Here is a 22269-nt window from a genome sequence, read left to right on the forward strand (position 1 = left end):
CGCAGCCGCACGCCGCCAATGAGAACGCAGGGCCGGGTTCGCGGCGCGTGCGCCGGGTGGGTTTCCCCTCCCCCTTCCGGAAGTAGCGCCGCGGCCCTGGCGGGCGGGCGAGCACACGGCACCGGCAACGGGCGATGGCTGAGGAGAGCGCGAGGCCGGGTCCGCGCATCCGCGAGGGGGACTGGGCCGTGCTCAAGCGGGACGAGGTCTTCAAGGCGGTGCAGGTGCTGCGGCGCCGGTGAGCGGGGCGCGCGCCGCCGGGTCCCGCTCCCCTCACGGGGGGAGCCCCGCCGCCCCGCCATTGCCCCTCCTCTCAGCGCCGCGCCCTCCGGGCTCGGGCCTTGCTGGGCCCCCGTCGGGCTGGAGCGAAATCACTTGAGTGACGGGGCCCGAGTGACTAAAATGCCTCCCTGCCGCGCGGTCCGGGGCCTCTCCCCTCCCTCCCGGGTCTCGTCCCCCTCCGCCTGCCCCGCTTTCCCTCGCCCTGCCGCTTGTTTTGCCGCCCTGCCGCTCTCGCCTGGCCCCCAGGCATTGACTAGGCAGAGAGAGAGGGATCCGCAGGCGCTGCCGGGCAGGTACTCGCTGTTCAGGGGCAGCGCGCAGGTGAATCGCCCCCTCTCCTTGCAGCTACTGGGGACCAACCAGTTAAGTAGTAGTTCTGCAGAAAAGGACCTGGGGGTTACAGTGGATGAGAAGCTGGATATGAGTCAACAGGGCGCCCTTGTAGCCAAGAAGGCTAATGGCATATTAGGTTGCATTAAGAGGAGCATTGCCAGCAGATCCAGAGATGTCATTATTCCCCTTTATTCGGCTTTGGTGAGGCCACATCTGGAGTATTGTGTCCAGTTCTGGGCCCCCCACCACAAAAAGGATGTGGACGCATTGGAGAGGGTCCAGCGGAGGGCAACCAAAATGATTAGGGGGCTGGAGCATATGACCTATGAGGAGAGGCTGAGGGACTTGGGTCTGTTTAGTCTGCAGAAGCGAAGAGTGAGGGGGGATTTGCTAGCAGCCTTCAACTTCCTGAAGGGGGGTTCCAAAGAGGATGGAGAGAGGCTGTTCTCAGTAGTGACAGATGGCAGAACAAGGAGCAATGGTCTCAAGTTGTGGTGGGAGAGGTCCAGGTTGGATATTAGGAAAAACTATTTCACTAGGAGGGTGGTGAAACACTGGAATGGGTTACCTACGGAAGTAGTGGAGTCTCCATCCCTAGAGGTGTTTGAGTCTCGGCTTGACAAAGCCCTGGCCGGGTTGATCTAGTTGGGATTGGTCCTGCCTTGGGCAGGGGGCTGGACTTGATGACCTTCTGAGGTCTCTTCCAGCTCTATGGTTCTAAGGCTGTGCTATTAAACTGGGCCCCCTTTGATTTAGTTAGAATTGGTCCTGCCTAGAGCAGGGGGCTGGTCTTGATGACCTTCTGAGGTCTCTTCCAGTTCTATGATTCTATGATACTCGGAAACAGTTTCCCCTGGTTTGGGGGTCTGTGTCCTTGTGTCGATATTCAGCTGCCTGACTGATCACTGTAAGAACACAAGGACGGCCATACTGGGTCAGACCAACGGTCCATCTAGCCCAGTGTCCTGTCTGCTGACAGTGGCCAATGCCAGATGCCCCAGAGGGAGGGAACACAACAGGGAATCCCCACATAATCACTCCCCTGTCAAACTTTGAAATATTTTGCATGCTCATATTTGATTGTTGCAAAGGAGAGAAAGGCTCACTCTCTCTGTCCCCAGTGGTGTCATAGACACTTCTGGCTGTAGCAAAGGTGTGTGTCTGGGGAGTTACGAGGTAGGGAAGGGGGTCAGCTACTCAACCTTTCTCTGTCTTAGTATCTCGGCTTTGCTGGTAGGGTGAAGAAATTGTTTGCTATTTTACCAGTATCCCAGTCTCAGTTTAGGATGCCTCTCTCCCAGTACATGCTAGGGATGTTAAATTTCAGTTAATCCATTGAAATAAGAATTTCCATTGACCACAGCCGGTCCCCAAGTTGCAAACAGTCGACTTATGACCATTCACAGTTACGACCATAACTGTCATAAATGGCGGACCCCGAGTTACGAACGCAATCCGCGCTTACGAACCGCGCGGTCGCGTGTAACTATGGGGTCCGACTTATGAACAAACCGAGTTACGACCAATTGCTTGGTCCGTAACCGGTTCGTAAGTCGGAGAGAGGCTGTACTTAGTCAATAAGGGGTGGGATGGAGTGCTTGCTATACCTGCCTCTGCCATTTAAATGTAGTAAGTGCCGTCGCAGGTCGTACTACATTTAAAAGGCAGAAGAGCAGCAGACACTCAAGCAGTTGCTGCTCACCTCGGGTTCCGCTCACCTCGGGTTCTGCTCTTGCTACACTTCAAAGGGAGAGGCACAGCAGTCAGACGGAGCAAACGGGACCTCTTCAGTCCCCGCTTGTGCCATTTCCCTGCTGCTCCTCTACTTTCCATGGAGATTGTGCTGGGGGGAACTGGCTTTTAAGATGGTTCCCCCCAGCACTGGCTCCTGCTCCCTTCCCTTGCTGCGCCTCTCTGATAGAGTCAGAGTGATAGAGTGGAGAGAGTGACTAGTCGAGTCACCTCTCCGCTACCGGGTAAGCAAATGCTTATCGGGGAGTCGACTAGTCGTCTACATCCCTAGTACATGCCTTTGTTTGCAGTTTGTCAAAAAATAACATAGTAATGTATACAATCATGGAATACTAGAACTGGAAGGGACCTTGAGAGATCATCAAGTCCAGTTCCCTGCTCTCACGGCAGGACCAAGCATCATCTTTCTAGATCATCCCTGACATATGTTTGTCTGACCTTCTCTTAAATACCTCCAGTATAGAGATTCCACACCCTCTCTAGGAAATTGATTCCACTGCTTAGCTACCCTGGCAGTTAGGAAGTCTTTCCTAAAAGCCAGCTCAAATCTTCCTTGCTGCAATTTAAGCCATTGCTGCTTGTCCTATCCTCAGAGGCCAAGGTGAACATTTTTTCTCCCTGCTACTTGTAACACCTTTTTAGGTACTTGAAAGCTGCTATCATGTCCCTTCTCAGTCTTCTCTTTTCCAAATTAAACATACCCAGTTCTTTCAGTTTTCCCTCCTAGGTCATGTTTTTTAGACCTTTTGTCATTTTTGTTGTTCTTCTCTGGACCTTCTCCAGTTTCTCCATTTTTTTTTCTGAAATGTGTCCAGTTCTGGGCATCACAGTACTCCAGTTGAGACCTAATCAGCACAGAGTAGAGGGGAAGACTTACTTCTCATGTCTTGCTTACAATACTCCTGTTAATGCATCCCAAAATGATGTTTCCCTTTTTTGCAGCAGTGTTACTTTGTTCACTCATATTTAGCTTGTGGTCCACTATGACCCCTAGATGCCTTTCTGCAATACTCCTTCCTGGGCAGTCATTTCCCATTCTGTATGTGTGAAACTTATTGTTCCCCCCCTAAGAGGAATACTTTGCATTTGTCCTTCTTAAATTTCATCTTGTTTACTTGAGACCATTTTACCTGTTTGTCCAGATGCTTTTTAATTATGACCCTATCCTCTAAAGCACTTGCAATCTCTCCAAAATTCATATCATCGACAAACTTTGTATTCTCTGTCATCATCATAAGTTATTGATATACCAAACAGAACCAGTCCCAAAACTGATCCCTGCAGAATCCCACATTATGCCCTTCCAGCATGACGGTGAACCATTGTTAACTGCTCTCTTAGAGCAGTCATCCAACTAGTTATGCACCCACCTTATAGTAGTCCCATCTATATCGAATTGCCCTAGTTTATTGATAAGAAGGTCATGCAAGAATGTGTATCAAATGCTTTACTAAAGTCTGGATCAGTGGTATCCAACGCAGCATTTATGTGTGCCTACCGAATGAGCTGCGCTGGGTATGTGGGCGGCAGCAGCGGCCCCAGGTGCACGGCAGCCCCAAAAGGTTGGGGACCACTGGTCTAGATTTACTACGTCTACCACATCCCCCTTATCCACAAGGCTTATTATTCTATCAAAGAAAGCTATCGGGATGATTTGACATGATTTGTTCTTGACAAATCCATGATGACTGTTACTTACCAACTTCTTATCTTGCAGATGTTTGCAGATAGATTCCTTAAATATTTGCTTTTTTATCTTTTCTGACAGAAGTTAAGCTGACTGGTCTGTAGTTGTCCTCACTTCCCTTTTTATAGATGGGCACTGTATTTTCTCTCTTCCTGACTTCCATGACTTTCCAAAGAGCTGAGCCATTAGCCATATATCTGCTCAATCAGCTCGTTGAGTAGTCCAGGATGCATTTGATCGGACCTTGGTGACTTGAAGACATCTGATTTCGTTCTAAGAAATGTGTAACTTGTTCTTTTCTTATTTTAACTTCTAAACCTACTTAATTTTCATTGGCATTCATCAAGTTGCCACCAAGCTTCTTGGTGAAAACTGACAGTTAGTAGTCATTAAGAATAGTGATAGAAATGTAGCCGTGTTAGTCTGGGGTAGTTGAAGCAAAATGCAGGACAATGTAGCACTTTAAAGACTAACAAGATGGTTTATTAGATGATGAGCTTTCGTGGGCCAGACCCACTTCCTCAGATCAAATAGTGGAAGAAAGTATATATGGTTGTGACTACTTTCTTCCACTATTTGATCTGAGGAAGTGGGTCTGGCCCACGAAAGCTCATCATCTAATAAACCATCTTGTTAGTCTTTAAAGTGCTACATTGTCCTGCATTTTAGTCATTAAGAGATTGTTTGTAAGTGATTCTCTTTATTTTTCAGAAGCCCACAGGACATTACTTTGTTGTATTTGCTCTGCAGCTTCTTGGTAAAGCTATGAATAGTTACAAAGCCTCTGGAGCAGACTGCAGATTTAGCAGTACGTCGCTGCATTAGTTTATAGTTACATTTAGAATGTTATCCTTTGAACCATAAACTCTAGAAACAAAGTTTTAAGTGTGTAGAAGTTTTTATTGATCACTACTGGAAAGTCTGTTTTTTTTTTTTTGTTTTTTTTCAAGCTCTGGTCATTTTTCAAGTCAGGCTTGCTTTTTCAGAATTGGCCCACTATATGAAAATGTTTGAAAACTGTTCTTGTACATATAATCATTTTGACAGAAAAGAGAAAAACAACATCTAGCAAAAAGATTTTGTGTAATACTGTTTGCCTTCTCTGTTAATGTGAATAACTGATTAAAATAGTAAGACTGGTGGGCAGGACTCCTGGAGTCTATATCCCCCATCTCTCATATCTGCAGATGTGCTACTTACTTTCTTGTCCTCCCTGTATTGCTGTCTTGCTAAGAGAGTCTGCATATCACTCTTAAATTCTTAGACAAAAGTGTTGGAATAAATTAGTATTGAATTTTTTAGAATTACTAAAAACATAATCATCTCTCTATCTTCCTTTTTTTTCTCTCCAACATCTGAGGAAGTGAGTTGTAGCTCACAAACATTTATGCTCTAATATGCTAATAAATTTGTTAGTCTTTAAAGTGCCACCAGACTCCTTGTTGTTTATACTTAGTATAGTGTTATTTCATTAAGAGTAGAATTTTCATGCCACAATGCAGGGCTTTGAAAATCCACTTGCGAAGACTGAGTAGCAATCTTTACTGGGTAAGAATCATGATTTTTATTTTTGTTAATTTCTAGTTAGTACGGTTATAAATTAGCTTTCCTGGTATGAATTGACTCTGTACCAATGCTGCCTCTACAGATTCAACACAGACGTACCAGTTCATCCTTACTCTGATGCTAATCCTGATGCAGGAACCAAGAACAAGGAGGCAATGAACTGCCACAAACCTGTGGCTGTCAGGGTCTGCTTTGTTTCCTGCTACAGTAGAGTAGTCTCAGGGACAGCACTAACTAATTTACAATTTAATTGCACCTCTGTACTCTTGTGATGACCAGAATGTAGGATTCCACCCGACCCTAAGCTTGCCTTCTGTATCAGGGGAAAGGTATCTTTTGGTTGTAAGAAAAATGGTCAGATATAAGGAGATATTAAGGTACTTTGTGTTCACTTTATGCTGGTACATCTATGCAAAGTGGATGAAGAACAGAGGTGAATTGCTTACAGAGAATCTGAAATAATCACTATGAGAAGGATAAACTGTATTTTATATTGAAGAGTATTGCATTTGCACAGCAAAGAAATACCAGTTTGATGGAGATACCTCAGGATTAGCATCAGAGTAAGGATGAACTGGTACGTCTGTGTTGAATTGTAGAGGCAGCATTGGTACGGAGTCGGTTCATACCAGGAAAGCTAGTTTATAACCATACTAACTAGAAATTTAGAATATTTTCCTGATTGTGGAAAGAGACTGCTTCAGTGCTGTCACTGCTTTTCAGGTTGGGGGGAGAAAGCTAGCTGTTTCTTCTGTGGAGTATACAGATCCCGCTCTTTTGTTGAAGATGCTTTGGAGAAAGGACTCCTACCTTTTCCTTGTGGAGGATGTGAAACAGTGGAAAATGCCACCCACTAGAATAGGTGTCCAAACGACTTCTGTATGTGTCTTCAGCACTTGACACTCCAAGAGATGACTGTGGACATGTGTTTTTCAAAAGCTGCCAATTAACATGAACTCTAAAATATTTCTTACTATTTCACAGTGCTGTTATTAAAATTAGGGCTGTCAATGTGTGGTAACATCTGCGATTAACACAGGGCAGAATTAATGCATGATTTTTTTTTTATGTATGTTAATCACAGGCATTTCCATGGCGTTTCCCCCTTTGAAATGCTGCTGAGGCATTTCAAAGGGACAGTGCAAAGAGGAACCAGGGTCAGCTGGAGTCCCCAGCTGACCCCGGACTCCATGCAGCACTGCCCCTTTGAAACGCTGCCACGACGTTTCAAAGGGGCAGCGCAACACAGAGCCTGGGGGCAGCTGGAGTCTTACTGTTTAACAGCGCGATTAATCATGATTAAGGTTTTTAATTGTTTGACAGCCCTAATTAAATAGCATAAGTCCAAAAAGGCATAGGCATTTTTACATTCAATTTTCAGAAGACTCTTCTCTACTCCTAACCCAAATTATAGATAAAATCACAAGATAGCAGAAGAATCAATATTGCTACAGGAAATTAAATGACTTCTGCATTAAGATTGTTATTTTACTTACCAAACTGATGAGTCAGCAATTTCATGAAAAGTCTTATCTTCAGGCTTATGAATTCTGTGTAGATATTCTTCGTATGAATGCATCACCATGAAGTATGAGAACGCACATTTACACTTGCCCATTTTTTGTTAAATCGTAGCCTTTGTAATATTTAATTTTGCAAAATTCAGTTTGCCTTTTGCCCAGGGGTAAGAGAATATTTTAGGTAAGCAAGTAAAATAGCATGTTTTTCACTGATGATATTAAGATGAATGCACACACAAATTTTGTATTTGGACAGTACATTTTTTATTTTTGTATGGTTGATTTAAACGTTTGATTGCATTTGGAATTACAATAATCTTTGCAAACTTAAAAATCTTTGTGAATTACAAATTCCAAGCAAAGGAGTCTTAAAATGGCAGAAATTTAACTTTTCTTTGCCTTGGTTTTCCGATTTGAAAATTTAGTCCTGTTTGTATTTCATTAGCATTGTAAGAGACAATCTGGATACCAACCTGTGTGGCATAGAAACTGCTAGGTACATTGCTAAATGAATCAATGAGGCTGTGTTCTGCTTAGAGATCCATTCACAGCTGATCAGCTTGCAGGATGGAGGACCTCCGGGAGTACTTAAACCAAAAGGCAAGCTTTCCTTAACACTATATTATGAGTAGAAAGATGACAATTTGCACTTAATTGAGTGTTGGGAAAACTAGTCCCTTCAATTAGGGTTGTAAAAAATATATAAAAATATGAACCGTGTAACCGATAAAGATTTATTGGTTACATGGTTAACTGCAGGGCTCAGCTGCCAGCTTCATGGGGCTTCCAGCCCTGCCTACTGCGCTGGGCCCAGCCAGGCTGGAGCAGCCCCCCCGCCCACAGCATGCCAGGGGCCAGGTAACTGGGTACCTGTTTCCATCACTACTTTCCATCAGTTACCTGTTTCTTAGACCTTCTCTTCAAGTCTTTGCTAAATATCTGCAGGATTTATGCATTTTTAAATCTTCACTCATCTTTCTGAGTGACAGGCCAAAACTTATCCTATTTTTGCTGTATTCTTCCATTTTCATCCTGACATTTTGAACTAAATTCTTTCAAAATCTAATCCAAGATATACCGGCAGTACTTGGTTTTATGACACATTTGGTTCCTGAAAATTGAGTCGTAAGTCAAAATGTCATAACTTGGAACTGCAATCCACTCCATTGCGGAACTGAGCATCATAAAGTCAAAACCAACATTGTAAGTCGATTCAGAGTGTCAGTTCAGAAACATAAGTGCGTTTGTCACAGGTCAAATGTCATAAAGTCAAGGACTGTCTGTATCCTGCTGTTACACTGGCAATCATTACTTTAAAAAAAGTATGTATTTTTTCAGTTCACAAATGTATTAATCTCAATTTCTTTTGTCCTTTAACTTTGCAGCTCTTTTACTCAGTTTTATGCTAATATTGATGTATGGATTGTGGTTATAGCAAATATTTATTACTAACCTTATAGGGCATTGAACTTGAATCTTAGTGCTATATTTAATTGTAATTAAGTTTTAACACCATATCTCCCAGTCTCTTAGGTAAATAGGTACTGAAATATTTACTTTATTAATTTAGTTTTAAAAATTCTTTCAGAAAAGTTATTTTCGAAAAGCAGTGGTTCTATCTGGATAATGCCATTGGACATATTTATGGAACAACATTTGAAGTATCTACTGGTGGGAGCCTTCAGCCAAAGAAAAAGATGGAAGAAACAACTACAGGTATTTGATGGTCTTGTGATGGGCAACAAAATGGCAAAGCACCTAGTTTCCAAATGAAATTTAATGCTGATAAATGTAAAGTAATGCACATTGGAAAAAATAATCCCAACTACACATACAAAATGATGGGAATTAATTTAGCTATATCTACTCAAAAGATATCTCGAGGTCATTGTGGATAGCTCTCTGAAAATATGTACTTAGTGTGCAGCAGCAGTCAAAAAAGCAAACAGAAAGAAATTTAAAAAAGGGATAAAGAATAAGACAGTAAATATTTTACTGCTTCTGTATAAATCCATGGTATGCACACATCTTGAATACTGCGTAGAGATGTGGTTGCCTCATCTCAAAAAAGATACATTGGAATTGGAAAAGATTCAGTAAAGGGCAACAAAAATGCTTAGAGATTTGGAATAGGTGCCATATAAAGAGAGATTAAAAAGACTGGGACTTGTCATCTTAGAAAAGAGGAGACTAAGGAGGCATATGATAGAGGTTTATAAAATCATGACCAATGTGGAGCAAGTGAATAAGGAAAAGTTATTTACTTTTTCCCATAACACAAAAACTAGGGGTCGCTAAACGAAATTACTAGGCAGCAGGTTTAAAACAAACAAAAGAAAGTTTTTCTTCACACAGTGCACAGTCAACCAGTGGAACTCCTTGCCAGAGGATGTTGTGAAGATCAGGACTTTAACAGGGTTCAAGAAAGACTCATAATGTCCATGAATTTAGATCCATTAACACTTATTAGCCAGAATGGATAGTAATGATGTCCCTAGGTTCTGCATGTTAAGGCTTGGAAATGGATGACCGGGGAGTGATCACTTTATTACCTGTTTCTGTTGACTCCCTCTGTGGCATCTGGCTTTGGCCACTGTTAGAAGACAGGATATTGGGCTAAATGGACATTTGGTCTGACCCAGTGTAAGCTGTTCTTATGTAAGACTGTTGCCCAGTAAATGGTTTCTTTATTGAGATCAGAGAGAGAGTGATTATTTTTCCATTGAAAATTTTATAAACTTTCGGTAGCCATATTTTGACTGTTGCAAGATGAACACCTGCTATGCTAATGTTTCAATAGTTCTATGAAGAGAGAAGAACATTTTTTTAACATTATTATGAGAGAATTTGATCCTTATTGTGGGTGAAGACATTTGTTTTATATATATATTGATTGCTTAAGAAACTCTGTAAAGTCACCAACCATGTGGATTTCATCTTTGGATAACATCTTTCTGTTAAATTAAAATCATACATTTCTCCAGTACAGTAAAACTCCAATAGTCCGGCATCCAATAGTCGGGCACTCCTGATAGTCCGGCATCAAAATGGCAAGAGCCTAGTGAGTGAGCTTTGGCAAAAAATGAGTCACAAGGTAACAGCAGCAACAGCTGAACTGAGCAAAAAGGGTAAAAAAGACTTAAAAAAACTAAAACATTACAGTATACTGTATACAGTATGTACAATAAAAAGGGTTAAGAACACTTTATATACAGTATATAATGTATACAGTATATATAAAACCAGTTCATAGTACCTCCTGATAGTCCGGCATATCTGATAATCCGGCACCACCTAGGTCCCATAGGTTCCGGATTATCGGAAGTCTACTGTAATAAATATTTAGAGCTAGAATATTTTACAAATCTCTATCCTTTTTCTTTAGAAACAAAAGAAGCAGGTACGGATAATCGTAACATAGTTGACGATGGAAAGTCTCAAAAACTGACTCATGATGACATACAGGCTTTGAAGGACAAGGGTATTAAAGGACAGGTAACAATACATCTTTGGTGTCATTTCCATGCTACCCTGATGGTTTTATTTATGTGTTTATGAATTGGGACAATTTTTTAATTTTAATAGAAACATAGACTTTTTTCTATGGCCTTCTGTATGTCACTTTCTATGTACTTTAAAAAATATTCTACAAAGACAGTGTTTTCTGGAAAGTCTTTCATTTAAGTTGACAGTTGTACATTTATGAACTTTTATGACATTCAGAATTGTCATGGCATTAGAAGAAATGGGGGGGAAAGCAGAATGTCAGAATTTATTTAAGAGCACAGTATTTTCAATTTTGAACTCAATTTAAATGTTAGAGACATAATGCAATATTTTCACAGTACATATCTATAAATATTAAAGCTCATGCAATGAGATATAACTTAGAGGTCCAAGAAAAAGTTAGAGATATAAATGTTAATGTGAATATAGTATCACACACTTCTAAGTCATACCTAGAAAGCACACTTTGTTGATAAATTTGTTTCTTTATGTATCTGCATAGCTAAGTGTTAAAATTAAACATTCTCAAGATGTTGATTTTGCTTTATTGAAGAAGGAATACCCAATTTCATACTCTGATAGCAACAGATGGAGGAATTTTAAAGTGTTTAATAAATGACCTCTCCTCTGGACATTTTTCAGACAGGTAGCCATGTTCATCTGTTTCAGCAAAAACAATAAAGAGTGCTGTGGAACTTTGAAGACTAAAAATGCAGTGTAGATGTATCCTAAATCTTTCACTTCATGCATCTAACTAAATTAGCTGCAGCCCACGAAAGCTTATGCCCTAATAAAGTTAGACTTTAAAATACCATAGGACTCCTTGTTGTGTTTTGCTTGTATGTTTTGCATATGTCTATACTGCAGTTAAATACTGACAGTTGGCCCGAGTCTGCTGATGTGGTCTTGTGAATATCGATATTCAAGCTTGAGCTGAAACTTTGGTCTGGGGCCTTCCACAGGGCTCCAGCCCAAATCCAAACATCTACACTGCAACTAAACAACTCTGCAAGCTTGAGTCAGTTGACAAGAGGCGGCCATGGGTGTTTAATTACAGTGTAGACACATCTTTCATTATTTAAAACTTTCAAATTTCCAATGTTTCCTTTGTAGTAGGATTTGGGGGATCTCTTATGTTCTCCTTGTGCAAGGTCCAGTTGTATGTTCCTGTTGGCAGTTATTCAGAACACCTCTTACATTGCTCGTTTGCCTGCCTCTTAACAGACAGGGACTGACGTTGTATTTTTTACGCATTTATTGGTATCTATCCATTCCAAAGGAATGACCTAATCCGTTTCAGAGCTTTGATAACTTCTGTTGTTTTCTATCACAGATGAAAGCTATCTCATTGGATAATTGCTTCCCTGTGTATCAACAATATCTCTGTACCATACGTATGCTATGTTGTTAATACAATTTATCCAAATACGTATGCTATTTTGACATAACTGTGTTTTCTGAAATCTAGCTATAGACTTTTTTCAGTTGTGATGTTAGCTTCCAAAGATAGTGTTCCTTCATGAAATTGCAGTTGAAGTGGTAGAAAGTACATTAATATTTCTGAGCTGCATTTTCTTATGTCAAGTTTTCATAATCTCTTCTGAATTAAAGATAGAAAGGATTATTCCTTGAGGGGACCAGATTTTGAACACTTACCAGCAAGTGCAGTTAGGACCAGATTTTCAGAAGAACTCAGCTGCTTCTGAACTGATGCTTCATTTTGCTGTCTGGCATTTTTCTCAGTGGAAGCTCCTGAGTGGACCTGGAAAAATTGGCCACTTAATTTAGATACCCTATACAGGGCAGAGATCTTCTGAAAGTCCAACCACTTCATTATAGGTGGTGCTGGTGGTAGAGTGGCATAAATTGTCATGTACACCAGAAGAAAACTGCTTCCTGTTTCACAGAATTATAGATTTAGTTATTGGAAAGTCCAATTTTTGTCAGAACAGGCTTGTTTTGTGCAGGCTTTATTTTCTTCTGTATTGTTATGTCTTTAGATGTTTAAATATTTATAGGTAGCAAGTTTCCAACATTTTCTTCAGTAGAATTTCTTTAGTATAAATTAAGGATATAAAATCCCATTTAATTAGTTAACTGGTTAAACATTGTTTAACCAGTTAAACAGAGGTGGGTGGAAGCTGCTTCTGCCAGTCAGTAATCCCCTTTCCCCCACCCCACCCCCCCATCCATGGCAGTCTCGGCAAGGTAGTTAACCATAACCTTCTTACCAGTTAACCATTCACATACATATGTCATTCTATAGTACGTATGTGTTACTTAGAATTATAATTCAGTTCTGTTGTTGCTTCAGAAAACATGTAAAAACATATTGCCCAAACTCTAAATTAAGCCTTCTCCTGTCAGCTCCATCCTCCAAAATTCATTCAAGGGACACTATTAATTTGAAACTTAGTAAATGAATTAAAAGTAGTTTTGAGTATTATCCAGGCCCCTGAGATAACCCACCAATTTGTATAACTTAGGGGAAAAAAATTAGTTTTTATATTTTTCCTATTTTAAAAATAGTTTTTACTCTGAATGAGACTCATACAGAGGAAACTGACTCTTATTGGGAAAACAATGATATTGATAATATACAGTGTTGTCAATTTCCTAAAGTAACACACTGAAAATATTGTGAGCCTCTATTTTAATTACAACGATCATAGGTGGTAATGTTAACAGTAATAGATTGCCATATATATTGCAGTAGCCCCTGTCAGGATCAGTGCTTCCTTTTGCTTGGTATTCTATAACCATACTCTGAAAAGACAGTGCCTGCCCCACAGAGCAACATTTTCACAGTATATGTTTTAAGTTGGCCCTGTTTCTGGAAATAATGTCTTATGCTGTGAGGCTTTTTTTTTTTTTTTAAATTCCCATTTGCAATTACATAGCAGGAATTTAACAAGAATTGAATTTTCATGGTAATGGGGACTGCATACATAAATCTTTAGTGAGTGAGAAATGTTTCTTTTGTTAATGCTTCTTAAAATGTATGTGAAATAAGTGGGAGATAATTGGTTGCTATACAAATATTTAATCTCCTTTCCTTAAGGAAATAGTTCAACAATTAATAGAGAACAGTACAACATTTCGTGGCAAAACAGAATTTGCACAAGATAAGTACATAAAGAAGAAGAAGAAAAAGTAAGTTACATTTACAAAACATGGAGGGTTAGTGGTTCTCTGACTTGCTGATCTTTAAGAATATTATTATGCTTTTACTTAGATATGAAGCTGTTATTACAATTGTAAAGCCATCTACCCGCATTCTTTCAACAATGTACTATGCAAGGGAACCTGGGAAAATAAAGTAAGTTACTCCTTTTAAAAAATTTTGATTTCTTTTTAACTATAAATGGACACATGATTTTTTAAAGTTATGAATTAATAACAATGAATTATACATTTTTCCTGTTAATACAAAATTTCTAAATAATGAAAAATAGAGGGAGAAGATGTGAACTATTATTCCCTTGGACTGGGTAAGAAAAGTAAAACATCTGTATAAGACCAATTGTAGTTACCTCATCACATAAATCCCCTCAGTTGCTGCTGAGCACATTCTGTTGAGCTGCCAGTTCCTGCTTTTTGCTGAATCTGGATCCTGTCTCTCTATTGTGGGTCAGCGACCAAGAAATGTTACCACTTAGCAGAAAATAAAGAAGGAAAAAGTAAAATTTAAAAAATGTTTTATTCCAAAAAAATTTAAATGATGATTACTTTCTAGAAACCTCACAAATTTTGAAAATGCATTTGGAGTTGAAAACAAACCAAGTCATGGTTGACATAATTTAAATACATAAATCAACAATTACCTACTGGTGCACAGTATAGTGGGTTTTTTTCTCCCAGCCTAGACTTGCTCATTGTTATTTAATCATAAAGCAGCCATAAGATACTGAGACTATTGATGAGACTGCTGATTATTATGTTAGTCATGATTGCTTAACTTTTATTTTTCCTTTCCTGCTCTTCTCTCCTTCATTTATTTTATCCATCTGTTAGCTCTTGTCATGTTGTAAGTTCTTTGGGGCTCCATTTAACTTTCTCCTTTACATATATACACCACCTAGCACAATGGGGTCTTGATTAATGTTTGGGGCCTCTAAGTGTTTCTGCATCAGAGAGAGAGAGAATTGAAAATAACTACCACATGCATTATTGGGAATAAAATTGCTTTTAAAGACACTTCATGTTCTTACAGAATTGTACAGTAACGTGAAAGAATTTGTGCTCTGGCTGGTGCACATTTAGATTGGTGTGTTCACCATTTCATCTCCTACCCTTTAATACCACCACTGAACACTCTTTTTAATGCTAAATGCTTCACTGCTTCTAATTGCATGTTTGCTTTGTTCTCGGTGCATCTTGATTAACAGACTATGTTGTATTCTGCTGCACTCTGATTCTCAATGCTATTGATATAATTTCTGAACAATTCATATCCAGCCTGCCTCTTGCTGGTTGACAGCTTTCTGGGCTGATGCACCACACTTTGAAGTCTAGACAAAGCTGTTTGGCACTGAAAGTAAAAGAAACATTTTTTTTCTAGCCATTTGAGGTATGATACTCTAGCTCAAATGTTGACTTTGGGAAATATCCGAGCTGGCAATAAAATGATTGTGATGGAAACTTGTGCGGGCTTGGTTCTGGGTGCCATAATGGAGCGAATGGGAGGTAAGTACTACACAGCTCTAGCAGTGAACAAAACCAATGCTTATTTGAAACTGAGGCTATAAGTATGTATTTTACAGAACTTTACAATACTTTATCTTAGCGTGGTTATAAATGTAATGTTTTGCTTGTACTTTTTGTGGCATTTAAAGGGACATAATTGAATTGAAAATCACATTTCACTTTGAAAAGTTGGTACTGAAGGTTATTGCAATTGAAAGAACATAGAAAATATATTCTCTTTTCAGTTTGTTTACTTTTCTCACCACATTTTGTGTATAGTTTGTTGCAGTGTTGTGCTGGTGGTTTGTTTCAGTTCCTGTCTCATGCACCACTCTCAGAAATGGCTTTGGGAGCCCATGTGCAAACCCCATGCCTGCCGACTAGGGGCAGGAATGGATGAAGGGGGCAATTGCACAGGGGCCTGAGTGTTTTAAAAGGACCAGGGTCCCCTGACTGCTGCCACATTAGCGGTAGGTGGAAGAACTGGGCCTTTTTACATTGCCTGGGTGGACTGTAGGGTTCCTAGGCATGTGCTCCTGAGTCCCAGTGCCTGTTGCAAACTGCAGAGTGGCTCCTCCAGGCCAGTAGTGTACTGTGCTGGGGCAGGAGGAGCCCTGGGCAGTCAGAGGGCAGGTCGGGACGCCAGCTCCCAGCTGAGATTGGTCCTGCCTAGAGCAGGGGGCTGGACTTGATGACCTCCTGAGGTTTCTTCCAGCTCTATGATTCTGTGATTCTACGTCGGGAAGGTAAAACCAAGCCCATGACAGATGGAGTCTACAGGGTCACTGCATGGAGAGGCAATAAGGGGCTACTTGGGACCTGTTTTCATTGCTGTGGGATCAGAGCCACCACCCCCAGGAAATCAATTCACGGGCTCTTCAAAGGAGGTTTTTGTCTGAGCTCCAATAGTTTCTCCCTCCCTGTGTGTGTCTCACAGGCTGTGAATTGGCCTTGGGAGCTCTCAAAGCAGTGATTTATAGGCTGCTGGTGGGTGGTAGCTGAGTAGCCATTCCAGCCCATTCCCAGGCTCCAATCTGACCCACGCCATATAATAGCTGATAAGCCTGAACCTGCTCACAGCACACACTAGCTATGTAGATTCTCCAGGCTCTTTCAATTCTACACATGACTGGGTCAGAACTACTTGGGACGGGGCCCCTGGGTAGGACGAGAGAAGAATGAGGGAAGCAGGAACATGAAACACGTTCTGCTTTTTATTAACAAGAGAATAAATGAAAAAAGGGCACTTTGCAGAAAATATGAGCATCATTGCGGCAAAACAGTGAGTCTCCTACCTTCCATAAATGACAAGGAAAACTACATGGACCAAAAAACTCAGTGTCACTGGTCTTCGATGGGGAAGTTCTCCGGGGGTTCCCTGGTAGCTGCACAGACAAAGAGGCTTTGGATTATCTCTAAGGGTGCCTCCTGGGCCTACCAGGGACAGTGGGAAGTTAAGGGGACAGAGATTTAAGCAGGACACTTGTCACCCTCATTTGCATAGTCCTCTCCTTATAAGACACATATCTCTTGCCTGCTTTCTAGATTCCAGCACCATTTGGCAAAAGGATGTCTTTGCCAAGAAGCCTCATACTTCAGTCCCATTCCTGATTAAATAACAGGAGTCCTCTTAGGGTTTTTCACAGTTCCAGTCTTGGGTGTTGATTTGTTCCCGATAATCTATATTTGATAACTGTTTATTGATTACTGGAAAGGGTTTGCACTTATGCTTATTGCTAACTGATTATTGTTAGGTACTAAATAAATCTGGCTTGAAATTCCAATTGGGTGAGTCCCCGGACCCTCATCTCGTTGACTAGCCAGATGCCTGGTGTTACCAATGTTTTAATCAGCTTGAATAAATAGACTAGAACCCCAGCTTCAGTCAGTCAGGGTTGCAGTCCTAGGATACTTGGGAATTCTGGAAACTCCATGAGTGAGGCTCTGAGCCCAGAACTATCGTCCCTCTTTTGGCCTTACCCAAAGCTCAGGAAAGTTTTCAGAATCGATTGCAATAGTCATGAGATCTGTCCCTTAATGCATTTCTCCTTCTGGAGGTGGCAGACACCATCTTGTGGCACTAGACAAATGTCCTTCACCAGGAAAGCGACGGATGTGAATAGGGACAGATAGATCGATCCAATCAGGTCTTTTTTAATATTAGCGATGAAAGCCCATTAGGTTGGATATATGAATACCCTTCAAGTCACACACCTCTGAGCAGAGATGCCCATACTGTCCTGTCTGTCACACTCTCTCAAACACTGTCCTGTCCCCCCATACACACACGCGCGCACACACTCTCACACACCTTACTGTCCTATGTCTCACATGCATGGGCACACTCTCCTATACATTGTCCTGTTTTTGTGACACACTCACCTCCTCTCCAACACATACTTGGCGTGGTGTTGGTACTACTTGATACTTCCGGCTAAGCATACTAGGAATGTAATAGTGTAGCAGGTTAAAAGATTAATCCATAAATGGATGCTTATCAGTTAACACTACCGGCTACACACGACTCCTTCCCGCCCCCTTGGCTCTGCATTTAAAATATTTTGGGAGCCGGCATGCAGGCAGACCCAGACCCAGACCCAGCTCATGCCAGGTCCTGGAAGCTAACCCCGGTGCAGTTCTGCATTTAAAGGCCTGGAGAAAGAGCCTGCCTTGTGCTCACCTGGCAGTGATAGCTCTTGTGGCTCACATCCCACAGGGTTACAGTGTAGCTCCACTTTAGTCCCTCTCATCATGGCATAGAGTCCAGCATGTGAAATTGGCATGGCACTGCAACCACAAATGTCAGGTTTTTCCCCCTCTCCCCTCATTAGCACCAATCCTGCCAGATGAGTCTTGGCTATGGAAAAAGATCATGCAAATGGGAATTGCACTATCCATGATTTTTCTCCCACCATGACAAATCTGCAGTCCTAACTCTACCCAGTTGAAGCAGTAGGATTACTTTCTGAAACAGAGGGAATGAGGTATTAATTTCAAAATAATTATAAGCAATTGATAAATGTCTGTGGTGGAGTAAGTTTGATACTGAAGAGGCTGTATACTTCACTGCATTTTTAAATATTGTGTAAACTACTTGGGTTATAACTTCCATCCAAGCTCTTTGATATAAACAAAAAAATGAGTCAAATGAAAGTCTCGGGCTTATTTTAATAGCTTTAAACGTTGTAATAATGCCAGTGTCTACTCTATAGCATGAAGCAAAATGCAGGACAATGTAGCACTTTAAAGACTAACAAGATGGTTTATTAGATGATGAGCTTTCGTGGGCCAGACCCACTTCCTCAGATCAAATCTGAGGAAGTGGGTCTGGCCCACGAAAACTCATCATCTAATAAACCATCTTGTTAGTCTTTAAAGTGCTACATTGTCCTGCATTTTGCTTCAGCTACCCCAGACTAACACGGCTACATTTCTATCACTATAGCATGAGTTACTGCTGCTAACTGATTACATACCATGGTGGTTTACAACTAACTTTTAATGCTTGCTGAACAAATACAGTACATATGATCTCAAAGGGGTACATTGTTTTTTCTGATTTGTACCCTATTATCCATTCAGTGAGGCATGCCCCATCTTTCCTGATATTCAAAACTGCTTACACATTAAATTTTGAAAAAATTACATTGATATTAGCTTATTTTTCTATTGCTAAATTCATTTTTGCAACCAGACCTGCAGTGGTGATATTGTCAATAGCATTATGATAGTGCTGATTCGACACTGAGCTCCTTGTGTGCATTAGAGTCTATTCCTGATTACCTATACATTTGCATTTACTTATTTTGTATTTAAAGGTCATGGATCCATTATTCAAATGTATCCAGGAGGGGGACCAGTTAGAGCAGCCACAAGTTGTTTTGGATTTCCAGAATCTTTTTTCAGAACTCTTTATGAATTCCCTCTCAGCAAAGTGTGCAGTCTTGTATCCGGAACATTTTCTTCTGAGACTTTGCCTTCAGAGCCTGACTATAACGTTCCAGTGGAAGAAGAAAGCAATGGGTCACTTGAGGAGAAGCAGACTTTGATACAGGAAACAGAAGTGGAATCTAATACTGAAGCAGTTATGGAGAGCATTGAAACAGGAGATCAAGAAACAATGGACGACCTTGCTGCTGAAGATGCAGAATGTAAAGAGAGCAAAGAGAGAAGAAATAAAGAAAATGTAAGCTGTCTTTATTAGCTTTCCCTGGTATCATCATGACTAGACATGCAAACTTGTTGTAACTTGGAAAAGATTAACCAAAATGTTAGTGAAGCTTTTAGTAGCCCTCAAAGTGCAGTTTTAAATTATTTAGTAGCGGGGGGAAAGAAAAGCAGGAGAAAAGTATTTTGCAATATTACGTATTGGTTTTAAACCTATTAGCCTCTGAATCAGGACCACCAAAATAGACTCTTCTTGTATCCATCAAAATGAAGCTTCAGAGTGTTATATTATTTCATAAATTCAAGACCATGGAGCTGTGCAAAGTAAAACAATTATCTGCTATATCAGTGCCACTTAAAATGTTATTTCTGTTCTTGCATGCAAAGATTCGGGAAAAACAAAGAAAACAACAAGAAAGGAAGAGAAAATTGGTGGAAACTGCTGCTCTGTTAGAAGAGAAAAATGCTGATGGGTGAGTTTGTGATAGTAGACCAGCACGCCAAACATACTTATGTCTTTAAGTCATGCTTGATTAATTCCTGCATTCGTTCTTTTCAAAGAGTTCATCCCGTCTTTGCATCTGAAAGAAAGTCCTTTCCTTGGGTTAGCTTGTCTGCTGAGCAGGAAGGTGTACTTGCTGGAAAGTAGTAATTAGCTTCTCCTCACTTTGGCTTCAGTTTTTAGTGACCTGGGCATAGGCACTTCCCTATGTTAGGTAACCTTGACTCTATCTCCAGTATAGTAATCTGCACTGAAGAACAAGTTAATGAGTTAGAACTTTAATGTTTGGAAATTAGCAAAAGAGCTTCTATCAACTTCTCCCTGAGCAGTTACCAAAGGCTGTTAGTGATGTCTTGAAGTATGGTTTAGCAGGCAATGTTTTTAATTAAAAAACTTTGGAAGCCTTATGTGTACAAATTGGATCGTGCTGTACTGTGGACTATTAAATTATGGTTGAAAGAATTATTTAATAGCTTCACATTCAACAGACAGTGACTCAATTTCTTTTTTTTCAGTAGTTCTGTGTGATGTGATCCTGAGTCACAAATGGGAATATAAGTATTAAGTTATAAACTTTTTTAGATGAACAATTACATTTAAATAGCAGTTGCCTGGTTTACAGAATATGGGTTGAAAATACATTGAAATAATAAGTCAGAGCTATTGATTAGCAGTAAAAATCTAGCAAGTGAATTTTTGGAACTATATCTCTGTTTTATAAAATCATAATGAACGTAGATTAGAGAAAATTGGATGTAGCAAAAAAACTCATAGGACAGACATGATCACAAGCATAGAAACTTGCATATGATAAAAAGCATATATTAGCAAGAGAAATCTTAGAACATCTTTGTCCATATTGAATAATACTGATGAAGAAAAGGAAGCACATTAGTTCTCTATGTGACTGGAGTTATTGCGGGTATTAAAATTGTCGCATAGTAACACAGGTACTTTTGTGAAGCTCTTGTTATGTTACTTTTATTTTGAAGCTTACTTATGCTGTAGTGAATTGATTTAAATCAGCAAGCAGTAAACCCTGATTTAAATAATTTGATTTTAATCTTGTTTTGCTTTGTATGTTGAACCTTTCTTTAGAAAAATTAGTTTCTCACTGGGTTGATATAGCCATTAAAATATGTTGATTTGCAGCCAAATATAGCCTTTACGTTAAACTTAGTGGTTCGCTTTGATAACCAAAAGGATATATTGTATTTGTTATTTAAGCAGTTGTGCAGCTTAACAGATTTATTCAGTTTCTTAATTTTTTTAAAAAGTTAGAAAATGGTGAATGACACATTTCTTCTTTACTTGATGACTATTATATATGGATTTAAGTCAGGCTACATTTGGATTGAAACTGAATTAATTGAAAATGTACAAAAATCTAGCATTTTTACAATTTTTATCCGTTAAATGAAATTAAACAGCTGGTCAACAAAGAGGATATTGAAACCAGTGCCCTTAATGTCTATAAAATAGTAATAAACTGGAAATATACTTTTGGAACCTGATTTCTAGAGAACTGCATTATAGTAATTAAAAATGTATTTTATATGCTTAATGCTGTCCGATGTCTGATTTTTTTTTTTTTTTTTTTTTAATCAGGTCTCTTACCCATTTGGAAGCAGAAAACTAACCTGTAAAATTTCTGTTTCAGTTTAATTGTAGCCAGCAAGTTCCATCCAACTCCTTTGTTACTTTCTTTATTGGAATTTGTTGCTCCATCTAGGCCTTTTGTTGTCTATTGCCAATACAAAGAGGTAAATAAAATCTACTCTATAATTGAGAGAGTTTATCTGTGAGTCTGTCTGTCTGTTCAAGAACGCCTCCAAAATGGTAAGAGCTAGAAAGAGCACATTTGGTATGCAGCAAGATAAGAGTTTGGTTTTGCCTGGAATAGAATTGCTTCTCATAAAACCATGCAGAAGAGACACAGAAAAGGCACACCCGCTTGCCCCCCAAACCAGGACTGCCCCCATCCCAAACTTCATACCTCACAGGCATCCTTTAAGGAGGTAGGGAAGTGCTGATGCTCCCCCACCCTCAGATTCCTCTGGAAACATTACTGGCTGTTCATCTTCGTCAGGCAGCAAGGGGAAAGTGCACAGTTTGCTGCATTCCTCATTCTGGCTGGGGAGTGCAGGGGGCAGTCAAACCTGTGCCTGTTCCAGCTAGGGATCTTGCATCCCAACCCCAGCTATATCCACTTGAGCTGCAGGGCCATGGAGAGGTGCTTTGCCCCTGACTCCAAGCTGCTGCAGTGA

General features: G+C 40.2%; 1 protein-coding gene across 2 annotated transcripts in view; it reads left to right on the top strand.

The window, feature by feature from the left end:
• Positions 1-46: 46 nt before the first annotated feature.
• Positions 47-22269, top strand: part of TRMT6 (tRNA methyltransferase 6 non-catalytic subunit) — a 30282-nt gene continuing 8059 nt past the window's right edge. The window contains exons 1-10 of one of the 2 annotated variants that reach the window (XM_014580027.4): positions 102-238; positions 4766-4862; positions 8729-8856; positions 10526-10635; positions 13709-13800; positions 13883-13966; positions 15209-15333; positions 19152-19519; positions 19888-19973; positions 21663-21765. In XM_014580027.4, the coding sequence (XP_014435513.2) occupies positions 8838-8856; positions 10526-10635; positions 13709-13800; positions 13883-13966; positions 15209-15333; positions 19152-19519; positions 19888-19973; positions 21663-21765 (987 nt within the window). In that variant the 5' untranslated portion in view covers positions 102-238; positions 4766-4862; positions 8729-8837. Of the gene's footprint in view, positions 239-4765; positions 4863-8728; positions 8857-10525; positions 10636-13708; positions 13801-13882; positions 13967-15208; positions 15334-19151; positions 19520-19887; positions 19974-21662; positions 21766-22269 lie in introns of both variants that reach the window. The other variant, XM_006136001.5, reaches the window with a different exon arrangement.

Source organism: Pelodiscus sinensis, chromosome 3 (assembly GCF_052426305.1).
Source record: "Pelodiscus sinensis isolate ZL-2025 chromosome 3, ASM5242630v1, whole genome shotgun sequence".
Taxonomy (NCBI): Eukaryota; Metazoa; Chordata; order Testudines; family Trionychidae; genus Pelodiscus; species Pelodiscus sinensis.